The following is a 26,284-nucleotide window of genomic DNA, read 5'->3' on the forward strand; positions in this document are numbered from 1 at the left end:
GCCTCTGTGACGTCATATTGCAGCGCCAGCTCCAGGCTACTTAAAGGAAGCCGCCAGTTCTCCACCTATTCCCCTACGGCGGGGGTCATCTCTTTTTCTGTTTTTCGCGGGAAGGCCCAAGACGGTGAGAAGCTATTGAAAACGCATTATTTCGCTTCATTTCCAGGCCACTTGACCCCCTGGGCCCCGAATTTACAACTTCCACCAGGGGCAGTGTATAAACTGCTTAGCTTCTCAGAAACTCTGGCCTGCCCAGAATTCTTCTCAGGACGGGCCGAGAAGGTGGCGGACTTTGACACTTTGATTTCAAGGCTAGGGAAAAGCCGGGTGGGCGCAGCCAGCGTAGAAGTTCGACAGGGAGGAAGCCCGAGCCGAAGGGAACAACAGTTGGGAGGGAACCCGGCTAGCATCTTGGGAATGCTGGCTAGAGGGGGCTTTGTGGAGAAAGTGGCATTTCAGGCCAGTCTAGGGTGTAGAGAACCGCTGAAAAAGCCGTTGGTCAGAGTAGGTAAACAGAATCATAGAGCTCTTGGTATGATTTGTGTAGGAGAAAATGTGGCTGGTGGTTGTTAGGGGTCAACAGAAGGGGCAGAGCCAATGGAGAATCGTGGCTCTCCCACGGTGGAAGGAGCCAAAGGCTGGGCAAGATTTTCCTACCATAAAGATGGAAAATTCCTTGCATCAAAAGTGCTGACGCGGGGGGGAGGGGGGGGGCTGTGGGGGGGGGGCGCCTGGGTGGCTCAGTCGGCCAAGCATCCGACTTCGGCTCAGGTCATGACCTCACGGTTCCTGAGTTCCAATCCCACGTTGGGCTCTGTGCTAACGACTCAGAGCCTGGAGCCTGCTTCCATTCTGAGTTTCCCTCTCTGTCTGCCCCTCCTCCACTCACACTCTGTCTCTCTCTCAAAAATAAATTAGAAAAAAAAATTTAAAACATTAAAAAAGAAGTGCTGAGGGGGCCTCTCTGGCTCAGGTGGTAGAGCATGTGACTCTTGATCTTGGGGGTAGATTGTATTTAAAATTAAAAACTTAGGGGCTCCTGGGTGGCGCAGTCGGTTAAGCGTCCGACTTCAGCCAGGTCACGATCTCGCAGTCCGTGAGCTCGAGCCCCGTGTCAGGCTCTGGGCTGATGGCTCAGAGCCTGGAGCCTGTTTCCAATTCTGTGTCTCCCTCTCTCTCTGCCCCTCCCCCGTTCATGCTGTCTCTCTCTGTCCCAAAAATAAATAAACGTTGAAAAAAATAAAAATAAATAAATAAATAAATAAATAAAAGTAAAATTAAAAACTAAAAAAAAAAAAAAAAAACTCTAAGAAAGGGAAGTGGTTGTATTCAATATTTCAGCCCAAATGATTAAACTGAGGAGCTCCCAGTGCAAAACTCATTCCCCATAGTTACACAACCACCATTAGAGCACCTCCCCATTAAAGGGATTGATGATTCATTCACTCAGCAGATGCTTATAAAATGTGGCACTGTTCTGCGTGCTGGGGATACAAAAGCTATAAGTGCAGACATACCCTTTGCACATAAGTGCAAAAATACCCTTCGTGGAGCTTAACGTTCTACTGACATGCAGAATGTAAAATTGATGGTTTGAATGTAAAGTTCCAAGACTGTTATGAGTCCTACCTACAATGCCTACCAGCCAGAGCATAACCAAAGATAAATTATGAAAGATCATTATTTTTTTTTAAAGCCTGTATTATTAGCTTCCATGCTTTAAGGAAAAAAAAATTTTAGAGAGTGAGAGAGCCGGGGGACAGGCAGAGCGAGAGAATCTTAAGCAGTCTCCATGCTAAGCACACAGCCAGGCTTGGGGCTCCATCCCACAACCCCAGGATCATGACCTGAGCCAAAATCAAGAGTTGGACCCACCGAGAGGTGCCTGGGTGGCTCAGTTGGTTAAGTGTCGGACTTCGGCTCAGGTCATGCTCTCGTGATCCATGAAGTACAGCCCCGCATCAGGCTTTGCACCGACACCTCAGAGCCTGGAACCTGCTTCAGATCATGTGTCTCCCTTTCTCTCTGCTTCTCTCAAAAATAAATAAACATTAAAAAAAAAAAAAAAAGAGTTGGATGCACTGACTGAGCCAACCAGGCATTCCAAAGATGATCATTCTTAAGATCTAATGGGATATGCTTTGCTAGGTTTTGGATTTGCTTGGGACTCATCACCCCCTTTCTTCTAATTTCTCTCTCTCGGAATGGGAATGTCTATCCTACCCCTGTCCCACCATTTTTTTTGGAAGTGAATCACCTCTCTAATTTTAGTTCACAGCTGGAGAGGAATTTTGCCTCAGGGTAAATTGTACCAGAAGTCTCACCTATATCTGATTTAGATGAGACTTAGATTATATAGACTTTAGAGTTGATGCTGGAATGAGTTAGACTTTGAGGGTTGTTGGGATGGAATGTGTTTTGCATGCAAAAAGGTCATGAATTGGGGGGTGGTTAGGGGTGGAATATTATGGACTGAATGTTGGTGTCCTCTTAGATTCACGGGTAGAAACCCTAACACCCAGTGTGGCCATATTAGGGGATGGGACCTCTAATGAAGTCATTAAAGTTAAATGAGGTCAAAGGGTAGGGCTCTGATCTTAGTAGTTTGGTGTCCTTAGTACAAGAGACACCAGAGTGCTCTTTGTCTGTGCAGACAAACTGAGGAAATGCCTTGCAAGGACATGGGGAGACGGCAGCTAGAGTCCTGACCAGAAACCAAATCTGCTGGAAACTGGATTGTGAACTTCTAGCCTCAGGAACTGTAAGAAAATGAATTTCTGTTGTTTCAAACACCCACTCTGTGTTATTTTGTTATGACAACCAAAGCAGTCTAATACAGTGGTGAGGGGTGCCTGGATGGCTCAGTCGGCTAAGCATCTGACTTAGGTGCAGGTCATGATCTCACAGTTAATGAGTTTGAGTCCCACGTTAGGTGAGCTTGAGCCCCATTTTGGGTGAGCCCCGCTTCTCTCTCTCTTCTTCTCTTTCTCTCTGCCCCTTGTGGGATTCTCTCACTCCGCCCTTGCTCACTTGCGTCCTCTCTCAATTAAAAAAAAAAAAAAAAGAAAATTAAACGAACTAACTTAATTTGCATCCCTTGGATAAACACAATGTAATTATGAAGTATTTATTTTTTTATATATATTGCTTATATAAAGAGAATCCTGGGAAACATTTGTGGGATTATGGTAAAAAGGAATAAAAATTTGGATCAGGCAAACTTAACAATACGGGCTGACCATGAATGGATTCTGGCTTTAATGTGTAAGCTCAGTTAGAATGGCTTTAGTTTGCTTTGTTGGTTGAATGTAACCTGACTCAAAGGTGGCCTAAAGTTTAAATGCCAGAAATTTCTTCATATTTTGTAAAGATTCTGAAAGTATATGGAGTTAGAAATGCTAATGTGTAATTATGTAAAGCCAGTTTATCCATCCCCTAAAAATATATCCTAGGGTTTAAAAAAAAAAAAAAGCGTCCCAGGAGCATCCAGAAGATAATCTCTTCAACGAAGCTGATCTGGCTGCAGAAAACTGAAGTATACTATTACAAGATTCTAGTACTACATGTGAAAAGTATGATAACTTGAAGATACACTGTTAAGTGAATGATACATTCTGTAAACTCTAAAGGAACCACTTAAATAACAAAGTTACACCTAATGAGCCAACAAAGGATATAAATAATCATAAAACATAGCTACTCCAAAAGAAGGTAGAAAAAGACAAAAAGGAGAGCAAAACCAGATAGAATAAATAACAAATTGCACATTATTTGAACATAAACACATTAATTATGAATGGCCTCAGTACCCCAATAAAAAGAGATTGTCAACTAGATTAAAAAACAAAACAAAAACCTAGGTCTAACTATATGCTGCCTACTTTTTAAAAAAATACTTATTTTTGAGAGAGAGGGAGGGAGAGAATCCCAAGCACACTCTGCACTAGAGCCCAGTGTAGGGCTCGAACTCACAAACCATGGTAACATGACCTGAACCAAAATCAAGAGTCAGATGCTTAACTGAACTACTATTCACTTTAAATACTGAAAACTCACTTTAAATACTGTCACAATTAGGTTAAAAGTAAACCATGTTGGGATGCCTGGCTGGCTCAGTCGGTAAAGTATGCGACTTGATTTCAGGGTTGTGATTTGTAGAGACTACTTAAATAAAAACTTAAAAAAAAAGTAAACCATGTTTTGTTTTTGTTTTTTGGTGCTTATTTATTTATTTTGAGAGAAAGAGAGAGACACACACAGCATCTGAAGCAGGCTCCAGGCTCCAAGTTGTCAGCACAGAGCCTAGTGTAGGGCTTGAACCCATGAACCCCAAGATCATGACATGAGTTGAAGTCAGACACTCAACTGACTGAGCCACCCAGACCCAAAAAATAAACCATATTAAATAGAGCTATGAATGATCTAAAAAGAAAGGCCCAATTCAAATTTCTAGAAATAAGACATACTCTTGATGGGATTGATGGCAGAGTAAACATTGTTTCTTTTTAGTGTTTATTTATGTTTGGGAGAAAGAGGGAGACAGAGTGTGAGTGAGAGGTGGGGGCAGAGAGAGAGAGAGACACAGAATCCAAAGCAGGCTCTAGGCCCTTGAGCTGTCAGCACAGAGCCTCATGTGGGGCTTAAACCCATGGACCACAAGATCATGACCTGAGCTGAAGTTGGAAGCTTAAAGGACTTATCCACCCAGGTGTCCCTAGCAGAGTAGACATTGTGTAAGAAAAAATTAGTGAACTGAAAAGACACAGCAATACAAACTATCCAAAATGAAAAACAGGTGGGCGGGGGGGGGGGGGGGAGTCTAAAAACTAGGAGCAGTTTACCCTATTCGTGTATGCAAAACATCAGTGAACTTTATGGCAAGGCAAAAGAAAGTACAAATTTAAGCATAATGAGAACAAAAGATTTTATTAAAAAGTGAAAAACTGTTCAGAGAACCTGAACTTAAAAAAAAAAGGCGGCCTTATGTTCTTGGCCAAGTGGCAAAAGAGGTATTGTGAGGAATGCCTAGGGGAAACTGCTAACTGCCCTTCACTCTCTGATCAAGATAGTGAACAAACAACAGTATTCTGGGAAGGTTTATAAAATATGAAGTAAAATGTATTACATATCTTATCAACCCAAGACATTGTTGTTATTAACATGTTAATCATTCCTCTCTTTGATATAATGGAATACAGCTATAACCGTTGATACAATGTCCTTGTTCGCTCAATCTAGCATTGATATCAGTTCTAGGTCACTTTTGATTGGTCTTTCAACACCGGTCACATTTTCCTGCCTGATAAGTTTGTCAACTTTATTATGGGATTATGGGGGAGTAGGTACAACAGGGGAGATCAGGATATTTTTGCACTCTATTTATTTATTTACTTAATTTATTGAGAGAGAGGAGAGTGGGGGTGGAGGGGCAGAGAGAGAGGGGCCAGAGAGAGAGAATCCCAAGCAGGCTCTGCACTGTCAGTGCAGGGCCCAGCATGGGACTCGAACCCACGAACTGTGAGATCATGACCTGAGCCAAAACCGAGTTGGATGCTAACCGACTGAGCCACCCAGACGCCTCTCTTACAAATATTCTTGAAGCGCCCCTCTTACAAAGAATTGTTTTGGGATACATTGAGGTTACTTGAAAAGTTTGGTCCTTTCTGGCCCTGTTTTATTATTTGGTTAGTTAATTTCTTCCTGGCCCTGCTTTAAATCTCAGTTAAGCAAGACAAGATTGCTTATTGGATGGGATTCAGTCAACTAACCATGTGTATCAAGTGCCTACCCTATAGCACATATTCTTCTAGACATCTTGTATACAGGGGTTATCAGAAGTTCCCTACCCTCATGAAGCTTATAGTCTAACTTTTACAGTGTATAACTTACATTCAAGACCTTACACTTGCTCATAAAGTTGATATCGCAATATGGTTTGTATTAAAATTGGTAACGTTTATACGTATATACGTCTTTATATTCCATATCAAAATCTCGAAGAAAACAAGTGAAATGTTCTCTCCAAGTGATTCTAGTGGTGTTTATGTCACTGATTTACAAAAAAAATCAACTGCCTAAATGCCACTCAACTATCTCGTCTGACAGACCTCTACCTTTAGTTTCTCCCTGAGACCTGACCTCATGCCCTTTTCAGATCAGTTTTTCACCAGTAGACGTGGTCTGAACTTCTTCCTGTATTGTTTATGCCAGCCCCTGTGATTACCCCTGACTACATTTAACTAATTATACATATCAGATTCCAAAAATACTTTCCAGGCTGGTTACAGACCTTCAGTAATTCCAGCACTAGATTCACCCTACTCTTCCAGAAACCCTATGCCTACTCTAGGTCCAAATCCAAGTCTCTCTGGCTTTGTGGAGCATGAGATACCAGTCCAAGGCTGATTCTATGAAGATCTACTTTTGTCTTCCTCGTGTTTGTAGGACTCAGAGTCCCTCTGAGTTGAGAGAAAATGGGAATAGATACCAGGAAGAATGTTGGGGTGGTTCCATCAATGAAGCAAAAGTTAGGGTTAGACAGGGTACTGCCTCCAAGGGGAGGCAACTGGATAGTTATCCAGGCATTTAGAACTTCAGATTCCCAGCATTCTGAGAATTCAATAATCAGGGAAGGGACAGGGAGAGCTAGGATGGAAGTAATCCTTTTAATTTGTGTTCAAATTGCCTACCTTACTTTCTCATGTTTTCGAAAATGACTACTGAGAGCTTTGTTGGAATGTATTTTATTTAATGTGTAGGTTTAAATTACTAATTGTACTTGGGCTTTTAGTTCATTTTGCAAACCTGGTTTCTCTATCTTTTCAGGTCTAGAAAATTTTAAAAATCACTTTTATGGTGACATTGTGTAATGCTTGCTCTTATTTTTAAATTGAACTTAAACTCATCAAAGGACATTAAATTATATTCATGAGTTTAAAATATTCATTTCTTTTTGAAGGACTTCAGTTGCCTGAAATAAAATCTAAAGCCAAAGAAATCCAACAGGGTAAACATTATATGATACTGAGGAATTTTAGAATTGAAGAAAATTTTAGAAAAAGAGAAAGAGGTGCACCTGAGGTTACTTGGAAAGTTTGGTCCTTTCTGGCCCTGTTTTATTATTTACTTAATTTCTTCCTGGCCCTGTTTTAATTCTGAATGGCTCAGTTGGTTGAGCTTCCAACTCTTGATTTCAGTGGAGGTCACGATCCCAGGGTCATGCTTGAGTCTCTCTCCCTCTGCCCCTATCCCCAGCTCACATGCGTACACTCTCTCTCTCTAAAACAAAATTAAAAAAAAAAAAGAATCCACAAACGGGAAAAGTGAATATAGTGTGATAATGTTAGCCAGTGATGTAGGGCAGAAACTATCTCCTCTAAATTATGGAATCACTAACATGGTAATTAGGAATGTGGTTCAAGGTACCCTGTCTGAAAATGTACATCAGGTGTATTACATGACATATAGGTCAAATTAGAAAAGGTACATAAAACTCTCAACTGTTCCTCATCTTCACAAACCTTTGTTTCACAAGAACTTTAGTATTTCGTTAAAGGAATTCCACAATTAGTGGATTAACAGAGTTTTATTTCTCTGTGATTTTACCTGCTAATGCATGAGGCAGAATGTACCACTGAAATCCCAGCCATGTTCACTGCCTTTTTTTTTTTTAATGTTTATTTTTGAGAGAGAGACAGAGCTGAGCGGGGGAGGGGCAGAGAGAGAGGGAGACACAGAATCTGAAGCAGGCTCCAGGCTCTGAGCTGTCAGCGCAGAGCCCGACACGGGGCTTGAGCTCACGAACCGTGAGATCATGACCTGAGCCACCTAGGTGCCCCACGTTCATTGCCTCCTGTTTCTCCTCAGTGTGAACTGACACATATTAAGGGTAGGGACTTTCCCACTATTGCCATGTCTCTACTCACTATAAGCTCCCTGATGAGCTATGTTGATCACTGATGACAGACAGAGTCGGTCTTCTAAAACTAGCCTCTGCACTCATGGGTTTTGTTTGTGTATAACCATATTATCAGCAAGACATTATTGCTCAAGGCTTTTCCTAATTGAATGTACCAGGTTTTTTCTATGTGTTTTTCGTGACATAAAATAAGATGTAATTGACCACTGAAGGCACAACCACATTCGCTGCATTCATAAGGTTTCTCTCCTGTACAAATTCTCCGTTATTTCCTGAGGGTGCCCATCTGGCAGCTGGCTGTCCCACTAGGACCGCATTCCTATCTGCGAGGAGCCCACTGATGTTTAATGAGGTCTGAGGGATCGTGGAAGGCATCTGTGCAGTCACTGTATTAACAGGGCTTTTCCCCTGCATGAATTCACTAGTATCTAATAAGCTGTGACCCTCTGTGGAAGAATATTCAACCTTCACTGAATCTACATGTTTCTCTCTTGTGTGTATCCTCTTATGTTTAACAAGGCATGACATGTGGGAGAAAGCTTTCCCACATTCATTGCATCCATAGGGTCTCTCTCCTGTATGAGTTCTTTGATGGACAGTGAGCATTGTCTTTGTAGTGAAGGCTTTCCCACAGTCACTGCACTTATAGGGTTTCTCTCCTGTGTGAATTCTCTGATGTTTAATGAGTCCTGATTTCTGTGAACAAGATTTTCCACATTCAGTACATACGAAGGGAGTCTTTCCTGTATGAAATCGCTGATGTGCTATCAGGCACGCCTTCTGGCTGAAGGCCTTACCACATTCAATGCATCCATAGGGTTTCTCTCCAGTATGAGTTCGTTGATGTATAAGGAGATTGCCCTTCTGAATGAAACCTTTTCCACATTCACTGCATATATAAGATTTCTCTCCTGTATGAGTTTTCTGATGTAGAATGAGTTGTGATTTTCTGGCGAAACCTTTTCCACATTCACTGCACTGATGGGGCCTTTCTCCTCTTTCATTTCTCTGATGTGTAATGAGTTCTGCCTTCCTGCAGAAGGCTTTGCCACATTCAGTACATCCATAAGGTTTCTCTCCTGTGTGAGTTCTCTGGTGTTCAGTCAGCTTGAACTTTCTGGAGAATGCTTTCCCACATATACTGCAGCCATGGGGTTTATTTCCTGTATGAGTCTTCTGATGTTCAGTAAGCTGAAATTTCCTGAGGAAGGCTTTCCCACACTCACAGCACTCATAGGGTTTCTCGCCTTTGTGAATTCGCTGATGTTCAGTGAGCTTGAACTTCTTGGAGAAGGTTCTCCCACATACACTACACCCATGGGGTTTTTTTCCTGTATGAATTCTCTTATGTTCTGTGAGCCGAGACTTCTTGAGGAAGGCTTTCCCACATTCGGGACATTCGTGGGCCGTCTCTATTTTGTGTATTTGCTGATGTTTAAGGAATTGTGATGTAGTGCTGGTGGGCCTTCTACTTTCATGGAATTGAATTTCAGTGTGAGTTTGCTTGTGATTAGCACTGAGAAAGGATCTCCCGTCTCCACCAGACTCAGCAGGCTCTTTGTCACAGCTTCTACTTCGGTTGATTAAGTGTGGCTTCAAAGTTTTTCCATGTAAATGAAACCTATCATGATTTGGCCTGAAAGGAAAATGACTTTTGCTCTGATGAACAGTCTTTCCACATGTGTTCAGTTCATAACACTGTTCCATCCTCTTCGGCATTTTGAGATTTTCTAAGTGCTGAGGCAGATGATCGTCAACTCTCTCAATTTCTAGGAAAGAAGACAACGGTGAATCTTTCCATGACCATCATATGGAATAAAACTGCTTCAGAAGTACTGTGGGGTGGGCTGGCTCTTTAGTGGAAAACTTTTAGTATCGACATAAAAGAAATTCCAAGCATATCCTTGTATACATATTCCTTATCTCTATTTTAAAAAAGCTCTTGGGGCGCCTGGGTGGCGCAGTCGGTTAAGCGTCCGACTTCAGCCAGGTCACGATCTCACGGTCCGTGAGTTCGAGCCCCGCGTCGGGCTCTGGGCTGATGGCTCGGAGCCTGGAGCCTGTTTCCGATTCTGTGTCTCCCTCTCTCTCTGCCCCTCCCCCGTTCATGCTCTGTCTCTCTCTGTCCCAAAAATAAATAAACGTTGAAAAAAAAAAAAAAAAAGCTCTTAAAATTGTAGCTAAATACACATAAGGTAAAATTTGCCATTTTAACCATTTTTAAGTGTACAGTTCTGTGTCATTAAGTACAGTCACGCTGTGGTGCAGCCACCACCATCATCCATCTCTAGAACATTTCTATCTTCCCCACCTAAAAAAATTCTGTACTCATGAAACACTAACTTACCTGTTAGAAATGTTTAAAAACACAGTAATACAAATACAACAAACCAAAAGATGACAGCTGTCAGTGTCATATAGGGTAAATTCACAACAGATCAAGAATTATCTGCTTTGTAAATAAGGCCCTGGAGACAGTAAAATACAAGGAAGTCACTAGCAGCATCAGATCACAGAGGCTGGAGGGATACCTGATTCAAAATGGTAAGAGACAAAATCCACTCATTCAATACATCCTTCTTAAGTGGCTACTACCATATACCAGGTATCATGTTAGTGTTGGAGAAATAAAAAAATACTCTTTATTTTCACTAAGGATGGAAAGAGAAACAGAATAAACATGCAAGAAAAAGAAGAAAGTAGGCAATTGCAAATGTGACCCTAGTTGGAGGAAGCAAAGGGAATGAAAAGTGGAAGAAATCTGGATGTGTTTTGAAGAATGGATAAGACCCATTACTGGATTTATCTGGGGATAAGTAACAGGAGGAAATCAAAGCGTGTTCCTAAGGATTTGGCTTGAGCTAATGGGTAAGTGGGTGATGCCTTTTAATAAGATGAAGATGTTGTTCAAGTTCAAATAGGATGAGAACAAGTACATTTTGAAGCACATCACCTTTGAGGTAATTATTAGATATCCAAGTACAGACATGGAAAACCCAGTCAGATATATATGAAACTTGAGAGAGGTCTTAAATGGAGATATGTGGAAATCATCAGAACGTAAAGATCACTAAGGTCAGAGTGTTAAACGGGATCACATTTCAGAAGGTCAAGACTGAAAGCAGATGAAGGCACAAGACTATGACCTTAGTCATTTCAACATACAGAGCTTTGGGACTCTGAGAGACCGCTGAAGAGACCCAAGCATCAACCACACTGATAGAGAAATAAGCGGACCCAGTGTTAGAACAGATATCCCAGAGACAAGTCGGAATGTTGGATGCATAGAATCTGATTTCAAAAAAATTCTAACAGACTCCGGGTGCTCCCCTTGTTGCTAAAACACGTCATTCTTGTTCATTATGTAGACCATCATCAAATGAACTTTCCCAAACACTCTAACCTTTCTTCTAGGTGTGACACATTCTCATATGTTCCCACAGAAAGAGGGACATGATCATCCTTACAGACTTTTACAACATGCACAGTCTTCTCTACAAGCAGATCTGCTGCACCAGATGTGGGAACTGTCACCTTCTTCATCATACTGTACCTGCATGGAGATCATACTGGAGTTTCTCCCATTTCACTGTCCCTGACAGACTAATCTCTTGTCTTGCCACTAACAGCTTCTTCCTTAATTCTACACTCTTTATGTTATCGGCAAGACTTCTGGTCAACAGTAGACTATTAATAGGTTATGGGGTATCATTTAAGGGGTCCTAATGGACCACCTTCCTCCTGAATCAAGACTCTGGCAGGTTTGCCTTTAGTTTTACTTAGAACATCTGGCTACACCTTACTATTGCTACAGTGCCTACCTACAGAAATTTAGAAAACCTAATCTCTACCGTGCCCTGTTTATTGCTAACATGGAAAAATCACAAAAGTAGCCTGGTGATAAACCTTTACATTAACATAATGTGCCCAGTTTACCCAATTTTCCACTCACTAGTCTCCAACAAATACCTTCTGACCTTGATCTTCATGTGGCTGGTTTTAGGCCAATCTTTTGACAGTTCCCATATGGCTATGCATATTTCCAATTTTTTGGCATGTTTCTTCATCATCTTCTTCAAAGCCTAGCTATATCTCTTGCAACGTAAGGTACTTTGTGATACTATCATTCTCCATTCCTTCTATACCACTTTAGGTTACTTTTCTTCTAAACTTCTAAAACACAGTTGACTGTTAAACAACATGGGAGGTTAGGGGTGCCAAACCCCCCTTCCCTGTGGTTGAAAATACACATTAACTTTTGACTTACCCAAAACCTAACTATTAATAGTCTACTGTTGACCAGAAGCCTTGCCAATAACATAAAGACATTAACACATATTTTGTCTGTTATATGTGTTATATACTGCATTCTTTTTTTTAAATTTTTTTTTTTTTCAACGTTTATTTATTTTTGGGACAGAGAGAGACAGAGCATGAACGGGGGAGGGGCAGAGAGAGAGGGAGACACAGAATCGGAAACAGGCTCCAGGCTCTGAGCCATCAGCCCAGAGCCCGACGCGGGGCTCGAACTCACGGACCGCGAGATCGTGACCTGGCTGAAGTCGGACGCTTAACCGACTGCGCCACCCAGGCGCCCCATATACTGCATTCTTATTTAAAAAAAAAAAAGTAGAGAAAAATGTGTTATTTAAAAAATCATAAATTAGGGGCGCCTGGGTGGCTCAGTTGGTTGGGTGACTGACTTCGGTTCAGGTCATGATCTCACAGTTTGTGAGTTCGAGCCTCGCGTCGGGCTCTGTGCTGACGGCTCAGAGCCCGGAGCCTATTTCAGATTCTGTGTCTCCCCCTCTCTACCCCTCCCCTGCTCATGCTCTGTGTCTGTCTCTCAATAATAAATAAATGTTAAAAAAAATTTTTTTTTTAAATCATAAATTACATTTACAGAACTGTATTGGAAAAAAAATTGTGTATAAGTGGACCTGTGCCTTTTAAACCTGTGTTGCTCAAGGGTCAACTGTAGTCCCTATGTTTATTATTTGCTTGAATTTTGTAGAGCCTTGAATTATAGCAAAAACATCTCACACCATCAAAAGCTTCATTTCTAAATATTACATGAAGATCTGTCCAATCTTTGCTTATCAAATCTTTGGTGTAGAGAAACACTTAACTTTGTTTCCCACTAATTTCAATCTCTTTTACTGTGTGTTAGGACTGTAGTTCATCAGCTTGGGTCACAATAGCACCCTTGGGGGGCTCTGCATAAAGACATATGCGGGCCCTGAACCCTATTCTAATAAAACCCAACTCTCTGAGGAAGCAGCGTTGGTAAGATTATAATGAAAACTCCTTCAGTACCAATCTGGCATTTAAGAAATCCTTGATATACAGATGGAAAAGTGTGGGTCTCTCTCCAACCTGGCTACAATAGTTATTTGATGAAGACATAAATGGATGACCAAGATGTATTTTCTTCTTGTAGAAGGAGGAATGAAAAGCAAGCCCTTGACACAAGAATAGTAAAGAAGCCTCAGGTACCACCAAATCATAGAGATATAGTATCTTTAGGAGTGGCTGGTTAACTGGGGCCAAAGTACAATTCAGAGAAGGAAGATAATACTATATTTTTGTTTAGCAATAAACCATCTCATGGGAAGAATTCAAAGTGAAAATATATATTATTTGAGTGGGAAGAACAAACAAAAGTGAAAATATATATTATTTGAGTGGGAAGAACAAACAAAAAATGACCTACTTCTCCCTGAGTTCTTACCTTACTTGATGCATTGTCAACTCTCTAGAAAATGTTTGACTTTGTCTTTCACAAAACACTTGCTCATCATGCACTCTCTCTCTACCATGTTTGTTATACACTCATCTGTTGATCCCTGACTGTCCAAGGCTCTTGTTTTCTTTATCTGGATCCACTCCCCAGGAGATCTCATCTGGTCCAAATTTCTTTCTCTGCACCTCACCTCTCCCTGACCTTTCCAGGTACATCAAACTGCAACAGAGAGCCCCACTTAGATGCTAACAAGCACATCTAACTTACAATCTCCGTTATAGAACTCTTTGACTTCCCAGCCCAAATCTCCTCCTCCCACATATCTTCTCTATCACAGTAAATGACAGAAGAGTCACTCTTCTGGTGACTCATGCTAAAAATTCTTAGCATCATCATTCATCTGTCTCCTTTTCTCACCCCATGTTGTGGGTTGAACTTGTTCCCCAAGGAGATATATTCAATTGCTAACCCCCTGGTACCTGTGAATGTGACCTTTTTTGGAAATAGTCTTTGCATATATAAACAAGTTAAGATGAGCTCACTTTGGATTAGGGTGTGACTGGCATCTTTATAAGGAAAAGGAGATTTGGGACACAGACACAGAAAATATACACGGAAATGGCCATAGGATGACAGAAGCAAAGACTGGAAAGGTGTTCCTACAAGTCAAGGAAGGCCAAGAATTTCCAACAACCACCAAAAGCTAGAAAGAGGCAAGAAAAGATTCCTATTTCGACTCTGGAGGGAACATAGCCTGCAACACCTTGATTTCCAACTTTTAGCATCTAGAACTAGAAGGTAAATTTCTGTTGTTTTATGCCACCTAACTTACAGTTCTCTGTTAAGCAGCCCTAGGAAACTAAGATACCTGATATCTATTTTGATGGCAAATTCAGTCTTTATATATATATATATATCTCCAGAATCTTCTATTACACACATCTCAAGCCTAGGGAAGCCCACCAATGACCAGGTCTCCTATCTGGCTTTCTGCTTCAACTTCTGCCCTATTCCAGTCTACCCATAGTCAAAGTGACACTTCCAAAATATAAATTATATCTGTCACTGCTATACTACAAACTTTGTTTCTCAATTTACTAGGAGTAAAATCAAGTCCTCAGAATGGACTACAAGGCCCTCCATGACCAACCAACCTATCACCACTACTCCATTGACTTCATCTCCAGTAATTTTCCCTCTTGCTCACTCTGCAGCATCCACACAGGCTTCTTTGATGTTCCTCAGACACATTCTTGCCTCTGGCTCTGCACTTCCCATTCTCTTCATTTTTCACCCAGGAAACCTACTCCCTGTCACTCATCCTCTGCTCACAGGCGTCTTGTAGTCCACAGACATTCCTATTTGTAGAAGGGCAGACCCCATCCCTTCCACCCACTGTTCCGTGATGCCAACGGATTGGTGTTCACAGCCCTTTTCACCACTAGACATAGTTTCTATGTACTTTTCCCACTTCTTAAATTGTGATAAAATCCACAACACAAAATTTATCATCTTAATCACTCTGAGTTTACAGTTTAGTGGTATCAAATATATTCATAATGTCATGCAACCATCATCACTATCCATTTTCATAACTCTTTTCATCTAATAAAATTGAAACTCTGCATGTTTACTTTTGTTATATTTATGCCTCCCCCTTTCTGAGAGTAGAGACTTTAGGTCTTTGAAAGAAATAAAATTTCTGTGTCATGGATGATAATAGGGTCAACTGCAACTTACTGTCATCAATCTATGGGGAGACAAGGGAAAGCTTTAGGGACAATAATCCATTAACAAAATCTAAGTTAAATTAAGAAAGAGTAGAATTAACAAATATACAAAGGAATTACAGTAAAGCAGACAGGAGGCTTTATTTAGGCTAGGAACTGAGAAGAAGAAATTGTATCCTAATTAAAGAAGAGGAACAGTAGACACCTTAAATACCCTAGAGAGTAGAGAAGGTTCAAGGTAATCACAGCATGGCCAGGATTTAAGATGTACAGAAGTACAAGAGAATTTCAAATAAAAAAAAATTTTTTTTTTAATGTTTCTTTAAACATTATCATTGTCTTTTTAAAAACTGAAATTCTCTTGGGGCACACCTAGGTGGCTCAGCCGGTTAAGCCTCCCACTTCGGCTCAGATCATGATCTCACAGTTCGAGGCCTGTGTCAGGCTCTGTGCTGACAGCTCAGAGCCTGGAGCCTGCTTTGGATTCTGTGTTTCCCTCTCTCTCTGCCCCTCCCCCACTGGCGCTCTGTCTGTCTCTCTCCCTCCCTCAAAAATAAAAAGTAAAATAAACATAAAAAATTGTTTTAAAAAATAAAATAAAAAGACAATGAAACTGTAAAATAATGTAATGTCAATTATACCTCAACAAAACCCTAGCAAATATTAAAAATAAATTTTTTTTTTTTTTATAAATTTTTTTTTTTTTAACATTTATTTATTTTTGGGACAGAGAGAGACAGAGCATGAACGGGGGAGGGGCAGAGAGAGAGGGAGACACAGAATCGGAAACAGGCTCCAGGCTCCGAGCCATCAGCCCAGAGCCCGACGCGGGGCTCGAACTCACGGACCGCGAGATCGTGACCTGGCTGAAGTCGGACGCTTAACCGACTGCGCCACCCAGGCGCCCCTTAAAAATAAATTTTTAATGAAAAAGATGATGGAAAAGGGTTTTCTTAGAGGGAAGATCATTCTAGTTTCTCACATAAGTGTGAACTCTAGGGAGTTGCCATGGAAAGAGGTAAGCTACAGCTGACCCTTGAACAACACAGGAGTTGGGGTACCGACCCTCTGGGGCAGTCGAAAATATACATGCAACTTTGACTCCCCCAAAACACAACTAGTAATAGCCTATTGTTGATTGAAAGCCTTACTACCAACAGCCAGTTAACACATATTTTGTATATGTATTATATACTGTATTCTTACAATAAAGCGAGCAGAGGAAAGAAAATGTTAAGGAAATCATAGAAGAGACAGTATATTTATAGTACTATACTGTATGGAAAAGAATCCGTGCATAAGTGGAGCCAGGCAATTCAAACCCATGTTGTTCAAGAGTTAACTGTATATAGATTAGACAATATTAAAGGAGATCTCAACTTGGGAATCTCCACAAAGAACAGGAACTTAACATTTTTTAATAAAGTAAGGTTTTAAGGCCTTTGAGACAGAGCAGAGAATAAAAAGAGAACCTTTGAGTAACCCCAGAGTGGGGAAAGAGAGAAGCAGATAAGTGCATAAGAAGAGACCAGGTTGGGGTGCCTGGGTGGCTCAGTCAGTTATGTGTCTGATTCCTGATTTTGGCTCACATCATGATCTCATGGTCCTGAGATCAAGCCCTGCATTGAGCTCTGCACTGGGCGTGGAGCCTGCTTGAAATTCTCTGTCTCTGTCTCTTTCTGCCCCTCCTCCATGTGTGCACTCCCTCAAAAAAAGAAGCAGCTTTAAAAAAGAGAGAGATGAGGTTACCGTGGAAGCAAAGCATCCAAGCGGGGGGGGGGGGGGGGAGGGGTTGGATGTTATGAAGGGAAATAAGTATTTCCCAACGGGGCAGGAAGGTGTATTAGAAGACAACAATGAATTCAAAGTTTTCTCTTAGCAAGACATGGAAGGAAGAATTTCATAAAGAGAGGTGAAAGGGACTCTGACAAGTGATGAAGTGGGAAGATGTGCAAATCTAAGCAGGAATAGTCCTAGGGTAAAAAATGTTGACATCTAAGAAAAAATAGATAGGGATTAGTTCCACGAAGAGATCAAGCAGTATGTTTTCCTCTAAATTCGTACAGCGAGAAAGAGTTCTCATCTGAGGAGAAAGATACATAGAAGTTCCAGTTCTGTAGCCCCAGACACCCTCACCACTATGATGCCTTCCTGAAATGACAAGAAAGTGATTTCCACAGCCTTCCCCTCCCCTCTCCCCCTCCCCCACTGTTGGTTTTCTCTCACCTGGATGGGTTTGACTTTGGACTTCATCTTTGACAATCCATGGTGGTTCTTCTTGTTCCAATTCAGAGAGTGAATCTGGTTGGCAAGCTTGATACCCTGTATATGGGAAATGACAGAAGACTTATTAGGCTCATCAAACTGCCCTGGGCTCTGCAATGGTATGAGGGCGATACATGTTAGGGACTGCACAATTTGCATGTCGCAAATCAAAGGCTTTTCTCTGAGACAAGGAGAGCTTCTACCTTCACATCAGGGGCCAGGGAAGGGACTGAAAACCTACACTTCAGCACAGACACGCCACAGCCCTCAGAAGCTGACAGAGGAAAGGCCTCCGAGTGACAGGGAAGCTGTCCTCACCCAGTGACACCAGGTTCCTGTAGTTCTCCAGCATCACATTCCAGTACAGGTCCTTCTGGGCGGGGGCCAGGAGCTGCCACTCCTCCCACGTGAAGTCCACGGCCACATCCTCCAGTGTCAGCGATTCCTGTAACAAAATGGTCCTCTTTGGAAGTATTTCCCTTTTATTGAAATGGAGGGTGCGAGGTAATAGAAAATATATATATTGGGCTCTGTCCCTGTCCTGGCAGAGCTCCTAAAACCCCTATAATTTCCTAGGTGATAAGGGCCCTGGGAGCATCTTTTATTTTCTAATTGGTCTTTAACTCCAATTTCTCACAGGGTTCCTGAAACCGTTGTAAATTCCTAAGTGTTAAGAACGGTATGAATGTCTTTGTTCTGATGGGGCAACTGGCTGGGCTCCTGGATGCTGCTGGTCACCAGAAAGACCAAGCTATGATTAGAAGCTTGGAACTTTCAGACCAGTTAACTTTCCTTAATTCTCGTATCTCTTGAGATACGATATCTATTCTCTTGAGAACGGAGAGGGGCTGGAAAACAGTTAATGATCAATCATGCCTAGGTGAGGAAGCCTCCATAAAATCCCTAAAGTACAGGGTTTGGAGAGCTTCTGGGAGGATGGTGCCTGGAGAGGGGGTGGAGGCTCCATGCCCTTTCCCACACACCTCACCCTACACATCTCTCCCGCCCAGCTATTCACCTGTGTCCTTTATTACCTTTTCTAATAAACTGGCAAGTGTGTTTCCCGAGTTCTGTGAGCCACTCTAGCAAATTCATTGAAACTGAATTTGAACTGGAGGAGGGGTCGTGAGAACTTCCAATTTGTAGCCAAATCGGAGGGAAGTTGTGAGTAACCTGGGGACCTACTGTTTTTCAATTAACATCTGAGTAGGGGACAGTCTTGTGGGAGTGAGCCCTTAACCTGGAATCTGATGCTAACTCTAGGAAGTGTCAGAATTGATTTGAATTGTAGGCCACCCAGCTGGTGTCAGAGAATTGTTTGGGGGGGGTCCCCATGCCTGGCATCAGAAGTGATGTGACTGTGGCAGTGATATGAGAGTTAAGGAGACACAAAGGAGGAAGGGCGAGGTTTTCCCTACTCAAAAGGAATGTGAAGGAAGTGGTTCTGCTCATTTTCACCTTGTAAGCTGTTTCTATTCTTATTTTTTTCAATTAATCACAAAAGAAGCAAAGTCATTAAAATATTCAGTCATTCTTTTATCCCACAAATCACAGATATCTGTGATATGCAGCCATTAAATCCTCTTGCTAACCTGAGATCATTTGCAATCTGTGTATTTCAGCACCTATTTGTCAGTCACTGTATGAAATGCTAGGGACATCAGGGTGACATAGTATGAGTTTATGCTCGTAAAAATGTCTTCACAGGTGTAAGCATTTGCCTACATAGATTCACGTAGATATATGCACACACAGGCATGCACATATACACACACACACATAGATACACATAGGTAAATGCAGAACACAGGAACACACTACCAAGCATGTGTTAATGATGTGCCAGAGAATTGTGGGCCAAAGAATGTATGGAGGGGAACTTTATCACTATGTGTACTATATAATGAGCCTTTTACATTGAAAATGTATCTGACTCTGTGGTTCTTCCTGACACCAAATACATGGTCTCTTCCAATACTAATTTTCCAAGTCTCTGATTCTCAGACACTGGGCGTCCTATAATTCAATCCTATCTGACACTAACTATTCAGAGTCAGCATCAGACCTTAACCGGCTTAAGGGCTCACTCGGTTCTACAAGACTGCCTTCACTTCAGAGACCGGTCACAAGTACCAGGTCCCCATGTTAACTGCACTTCTATGCAACGTGGCTATAAATTTGGGGTTCCCACAACCTTCCCCTCTCAGGTGTGATTTTGCTAGAACTCACTCAGGAAAATATTGGACTTAAAATTACAGTTTATTATGGGGGCACCTGGGTGGCTCAGTTGGTTAAGTATTCTACTTCGGCTCAGGTCATGATCTCACGGTTTGTGAGTTCCAGCCCTGAATCGGGCTCTTTACTCTTGGTGCAGAGCCTGTTTCCTGTCTCCCTGTCTCTATCTCTCTACCCCTCTCTCAAAAATAAACAAACATTAAAAAGTTAGTTTATTATAAATCATACTATGAAGAGGTACTCAGGTGAGGTCCGAAGAGGTACTCAGGTGAGGTCCAAAGAGGTCCTGCGTGGAGGAGCCTCTGTCCCCAAGGAGTTGGGGTGCACTGCCCTCCTAGCAGGTGGATGGATCTGCCCACGTGGAAGCTCTCTGAACCCTGTCAAGTTTCTATGGAGGTTCCGTTACACAGGCACGACTGATTAAATCACTGGTTACTGGTGACAGAACTCCAGCTGCAGCTCTTCTCCTGTCCCGAGTTCCAGGTGGAGCTGAAAGTTCCAGCCCTCGAATCAAAGCTTGGTCTTTTGGGGGACCAGCCCTCATCCTGAAGCTATCTAGGGGCTTACCTTGAGTCACCTCATTAGCATAAACCTAGATATGCTCAACGGGGCTTGTCATGAAAACAAAAGACACTCCTGCCACTTAGGAAATAATGGGATATAGGAGCTCAGCCAGGAACCAGAGACAAAGAGCAAATACATATATATTTTTTATTATGCCACAATGAGTCATTTGTGTAATTAAAGGCAGTACAAAGGTGGAAGGTGACAACTCGATTTTGAACACAGAAGGCTCTGTTTTCTGAGATGAGCTGAAGTTCTAAGGCAACCCTGTGTAGATCTCAACAACCCGAGCCAGCACCAGATAAGAACTTGTAACTCCCTCTGGCCAAATCTGTACTCAAACACCAGTCCAGCGACCTGTTCACAGAGGGCCTCTGAAAGGTGTGCAGACCTTCCATTTTACTGGGCACTTCCAGTTCTACTCAAGGACAAATGCAGATGGAAGTAAGGCTGGGTATGGAAGTCATCGGGCTGTGGTCTCCTCAAAAACCAGGGTCTACTGAATTCTACTTGATCTACTCCCACAGGGGACTCAGAATAATCAGGTAAGTAACAGCCATGCTCATACACTGATTAGAAGAAGGCTGCTGAGATCACACAGCCTACCAGGTCACCTCTGGAAAAAAACCATCAAAGAGAGTTCCTAACGCTTACGTGCCATGAAATGGTGACCTCTCCTGAGGAACTGATATGCTTTGTCCTCAGTCAAGGCATCTGATGTAACTTACCGTGATTTTCTGGCTGCAATGACTGTCAGAGATAGTAAGCAGGTACACACTGATGGTTGTACCAGCAGGATCCTGCAGATCCATACACCACAGTCCAGCACTAGTCATGCACGAACTCTAGGAACAACATGTTCCTGATCCCACTCTGCCCTAATTTTGAAGGGACGTCTATTTCTCCCCAGAGCCCATTTTTCCCCATTTACACTTTTTATTTAGTCAAAGTGATTTTTTCAGGCCTCCCCAAATCCATGAAAGACTCAACTTTTGAATACAACAAACCAAAAGTCACTTGGGCCTTCATCATTTTCTTCTGTTTCAGAAAATGCCCAGTAACAGGGATGTTAGTTCTTCTGAATCTGCCCTAATTTTCTGTTCAGAAATCTTGGTCTTAGGACAAGGATGTCCCACGAATGGCCGTATGCAACTCCAAGAACCCCTACTTGTCCTTTACCGGATCTCTTTTATTCCTGAGAATCCAGGACCTGTGGGGTGAAGGGCAAGTTCATTTTGGATGATCCATTCGCTCTGGGCACAGACACGGACACTGCTGCTGTGCACCCACCTTAAGTCAAAGTCAGTATCTGTAACTTTCTCTTTACTTGGTGCCCCCAAAGGCTTTCTAACCCAGGCAAATAAAACATAACACCTGAATGTGGGGGAGGCATGCCTTTCTTCTGTGAAGCAGAAGCGGCCTGAATGAGGGGTGCCTAGATGGCTTAGTCATTTAAATGTCTGACTCTTCATCATGGCTCAGGTCATGACCTCACAGTTTGTGAGATCAAGTCTGGCATCAGGCTGTGCAATGACAGTGCAGACCCTGCCTGGGATGCTCTCTCTCAAAATAAATAAACATAAAAAAGAAGCAGCAGCATGAATGAGAAAGGGAAAGTGGGAAAAAGAACATACAGAAGGTTAGACTCTGGACATATAATCCCTTAAAATCCACATCCCCATTTGTACTTGGTTAAATGGTCCCCCCCCCCAAAAAAAAGCTGTATCCATGTATTAACCCCATGAACCTGTGAATGAGACTTCATGTGGAAAAAGAGTCTTTGCCGATGTAATTAAGGATCTTAAGAGAATCCAGGAGTATCCAGATGGACCCTACATCCAGGGAAGATGAGAGCACGTGAACATGGAGGCAGAGTAGAGACAAGCTGCCACAAGCCAAGGAACACCTGGAGAATCTGTTAGAAAAAGGGAAGGAAGTGAATGGATGTTGGGCAGATGTGCTGGAAATACCCAAGACCACCCCTCAGGGTCAGTGATTAACTAGGACTGACAGACCTCAGCAAATTATTACCACGAAAGCATACAAAGCAAAACAGCAAAGAGAAAAAGTCCAAATGGCAAAATCTGGAGGAAATCAGGTGCAAGCTCTCAAGAGTCCTGTCTCTGTGAAGTCACACAGGAAGCCTTTACCTCCCCCAGCAACAAGCTGTGATAACACACAATGTGTTGGCTTACTAGAGACATGGTGCCCACGGCTCTTACTGGGGGCTGTTCATGTAGGCACCCACTGCCTAGCACATGCCAAAATCCCAGATTCCCAGAGGAGAGAAGGTGTTGAGAATAAACCATACTGCTTGAAAGAACGGTTTAAGCACAGTGAGCCATTCAATAGGGAGTGATGGGAACCCTCCCCAAAGCTAAGTTCCCAGATGCCAGGCAAGGGACCTGTAAGCAACCTTGCAAGAAGGCCTTTCTAAAAAGAGCTGTGTTAACTCTTTTCTGCAACAGCAAGTAACCAACTGTGCCTGCTACAATATATTAGCAGGTTAGAAAAGTCCTACGGTCACCAAAATTGACGCTGAGAAAAACATTCCATAAAAATCCAAAACCTATTTCAAACTTGAGCCCTTAGTCAGTTAGGAATTCATTACTTCCACAGCATGAAGAACAAAACAAAACACTACCTGTAATTTTTTTTATTAGCACCACGCTCTAATCAGCTGAGCTAACCGGCCACCCTACCTGTAATTTTTTTAATACATACAATACACTACCATTCTCATGTTTCTAAAACTCGCACAAAAGATTATGTATTGTTTGTAGATACATACACATCTAGTAAAAGCATGAAGACGAGTGATATAAACCAAGATAGCAGTTATTATAGGAAGGAAAGAAAGACTGCACCTCCACCCCCCTCCACTGCTTCAAGTCAGTCCCAAATCCGGTTGTGACTTATCTTTCTGACCAACTGGCTATAAATCAGGTTCCCATGACCTCCTCCTCGGGTGCAATTAAACTGAGAAAGTGGCTCACAGAAGTCAAACCTTTTACTTACTAGGTTACCAGCTTATTATAAGAGGCTGTCACTCGGGAACGGTCAGAAGAGAGGCAGATGGCATGGGGAAAGGGTGTGGACCTTCCTTGCCCTTCTCCTGGTTCTCCACTCTCCCAGCTCCACACGTTCTCCAGGCCAGCAGCTCCCTGAACCGTGGCCATTTGGGGTTTTATGGAGGTTTTATTACATAGGCATGATTAACTCATTGGCCAGTGGTGACCGATTCCACCTACAGCTCCGGTCCCTCCCCAGAGGTTAGGGGGTGGCCTAAGAGTTTCAACCCTCCAATCACAAAGTTGGTTCCCCTGGCAACCAGCCCCCACCCACAGATGCTTAGCAAAAGTCGCCTCATTAATATAGCAAAAGACACCTTAACCACTCTCACACTTGGAAAATCCCAAGGATTTTAGGAGCTCTTGCCAGGAACAGGGACAAAAACTATATATATATATATATATATATATACACACACATATATATATACACACATATATATATATATATATACACACACGTATATATGTATACGTATATATATATATACACACACGTATATATGTATACGTATATATATGTACATACGTATATATATATTTAGTTTATTTTGGGAGCAAGCAAACGAGAGAGACAGAGCGCACGAGGGCAAGCTTGCGAGCAAGGGAGGGGGAGAGGGGGAGGGAGAGAGAGAAGAAGAGAGAGAATCCCAAGCAGGCTCCACACCCAGGGCAGAGCCGGGCGCAGGGCTCATTCTCACCAATGGTGAGACCATGACCTGAGCCAAAATCAAGAGAATAACTAAATATTTTAAATATTCAAAAGCAATCCAAATAGATGCAAGTATTTAATCATATTCTAGTCACAACATCACTCCTTCTTTTACCTGTTTATTAGTGTAGCCACTAAAACAATTTTTTCATAAGAGAATTTGTTTCATGGAAATGTTTAGAATATGAAATTAACTAAAAAGAGCAAATTATCCCAGTATTCCCAGAGTTTATCTGAATTGTGAAAATTAAGCAGAGGGACACCTGGGTGGCTCAGTCGGTTAATGATCGACTCGGGCTCAGGTCATGATCCCAGAGTTGTGTGATGGAGCCCCGAATAGGGCTCCGTGCTGATTCTCTCTCTCCCTCTGCCCCTCTCCCCAGCTTGCGCACTCCCTCTCTCTAAATGAAAGGGAAAGAAAAGAGAAAAGAAAAGACTTGAAATACACTTCTGATTAAAAATTATGTTTGGGAAATAGAATTTGGGAGGTTACAAATGTTGTTTTACTGGTGTCAGAATCTGAAAGCAAATATCCAAATAAACTTCCAGTGAAAACGGAAGTTTGGTTACAGTAAAGTCATTTTTAACAGAAGGCTTAGCAGTTTAGATTTGCTTAATCCTTGATCTCCCTAAAATTCTTATCTGTGGGGGCCTGAGGAGCCTTGCAAACCAGTCGGTGGAGAGGAAACTGAACAGCGCTTTCATCGACAGATACCCACTCCCCTCCAGTTCTCAATCCCGGAACGCCCCTGGCACAGTGACCCGCACAGACCCCAAACTCTGACCTCACGATCTCCACAGAGCCTGAATGCCCGACCACCGCAGTCCCCCGGGCCTGGCGGCAAAGGCATCGCAACCTCAGAGCCACGGACCTCCGTGGATCCTCTCCCTTCCTTAAGCTCTTCCGCCGAGATTCACACGCTGATCTGGGTTCCCCCCGAGTCCACTGCGACCTCCGGCGGCCACGCCTCACCTCTGCGAATTCGCCCGTTCCCGGCCGCACACCCAGCTCTGGGGGCACCGGCTACGGCGGCCGGGGCGGGGGCGCGCGAGCGTCCCCACTTCCGGCGGCACCCTGGGCGCACGCGCGCTGCAAGGCGGTCTTTCGCCCCCGCGGTCTTTCCGCCGCTCACCTAGGGGGTTCCGGTCAGATTACTGGCGCCTACGTGTGTCCCTCCCATGGGGAAGCTCGCAAACAACGCTGCGCTCGCCCGAGAAATGGTCGGAAACGAGCGGGCTGTGAGCGCTGCCTTGTTGGCGGAACGTCAGGGGTCTGTGGAGCCGGGAAGGGGGCGCGGGGGAGGGAAGGGTCCGCTCGGCTGGGATCTAAGTGGGCATCCCAGCCATTGAGGTTAGGCTTGGAAGGTGTGCTGGAGCGTCGCGATCTAAATTCCCAGCCAAGGTCGCCTTTTGTTCCAGGCCTGTTTGGAAAACACCAATTGTTGAAATCTGGAAGTATGGGCTATGAAATAACGGGATGTAAAAGCAGCTGTGACGCTATCGTAGCTTCAGCAATGCGGTGCGAATGGTTTTTGAAGAAATCACGCACCAGCATTCTTGATGGCAGTGTCATCAGGTCTTAAAGCCTGCTGCTTACAGCTAACGTTACTGGAACCTCCGAGGATTCTGGAGCATCTGCGTGCCGTTTGCCGCTTTGGTGCGCTGGTCCGCGTTCTCTGCGCCCGCCTTCTCTGCGCTCTAGGCCAGGCTGCCCCACGTGCAGCGGCTTTGAGCCCTGACAGAGACATATCAAGTGCTGCAAACTTTTCAGACAATATACATGAGTCAACCGTGACTTTGTGAAAATCTCCGAAAGCTGTTAAAACTACCCCATTCCAATAGGAGCTGCTGTGAATTTTCTTTTTGAAAAGGTCAAAGAAATCTGAGAATTGGCTCGTGCACAAATTGGGCTGCTTCCAATTTAAAATGTAGTTTCTTTGGGGCGCCTGGCCGGCTGGCTGAGAACCATGCGACTTTTGATCCCGGGTTGGGGAGTTTGAGCCCCGTGTTGGGTGTAGAGATGAAAATTTTTTTAAAAAGTATCTT

General features: G+C 43.0%; 1 protein-coding gene and 1 long non-coding RNA gene across 4 annotated transcripts; one reads left to right on the forward strand and one right to left on the reverse strand.

Annotated features, from left to right (window-relative positions):
- Positions 1-24: 24 nt before the first annotated feature.
- On the forward strand, positions 25-12,166 carry LOC147573786 (uncharacterized). The gene is made up of 3 exons (XR_015244439.1): positions 25-124; positions 2,654-2,761; positions 11,333-12,166. It is a non-coding gene; the product is annotated as an uncharacterized LOC147573786 (long non-coding RNA).
- LOC112850853 (zinc finger protein 350-like) lies at positions 4,911-25,355 on the reverse strand. Of its 3 annotated transcripts, none has more exons than XM_086688382.1 (4): positions 25,212-25,355; positions 17,975-18,101; positions 17,618-17,713; positions 4,911-9,687 (listed from the first exon to the last, which is right to left on the reverse strand). In XM_086688382.1, exons 2-4 carry the CDS (start codon positions 18,006-18,008, stop codon positions 8,084-8,086), a joined length of 1,734 nt encoding a protein of 577 aa, XP_086544508.1. In that variant the 5' UTR covers positions 18,009-18,101; positions 25,212-25,355; the 3' UTR covers positions 4,911-8,083. The 3 variants fall into 3 exon arrangements, with proteins under 3 accessions (XP_086544508.1, XP_086544507.1, XP_086544509.1); XM_086688381.1 differs by having other exon boundaries at positions 25,024-25,327; XM_086688383.1 differs by lacking the exon at positions 25,212-25,355 and having other exon boundaries at positions 17,618-17,767.
- Positions 25,356-26,284: the final 929 nt, after the last annotated feature.

Source organism: Puma concolor, chromosome E2, assembly GCF_028749965.1.
Source record: "Puma concolor isolate L17-30 chromosome E2, mPumCon1.1.hap2, whole genome shotgun sequence".
Taxonomy (NCBI): domain Eukaryota; kingdom Metazoa; phylum Chordata; class Mammalia; order Carnivora; family Felidae; genus Puma; species Puma concolor.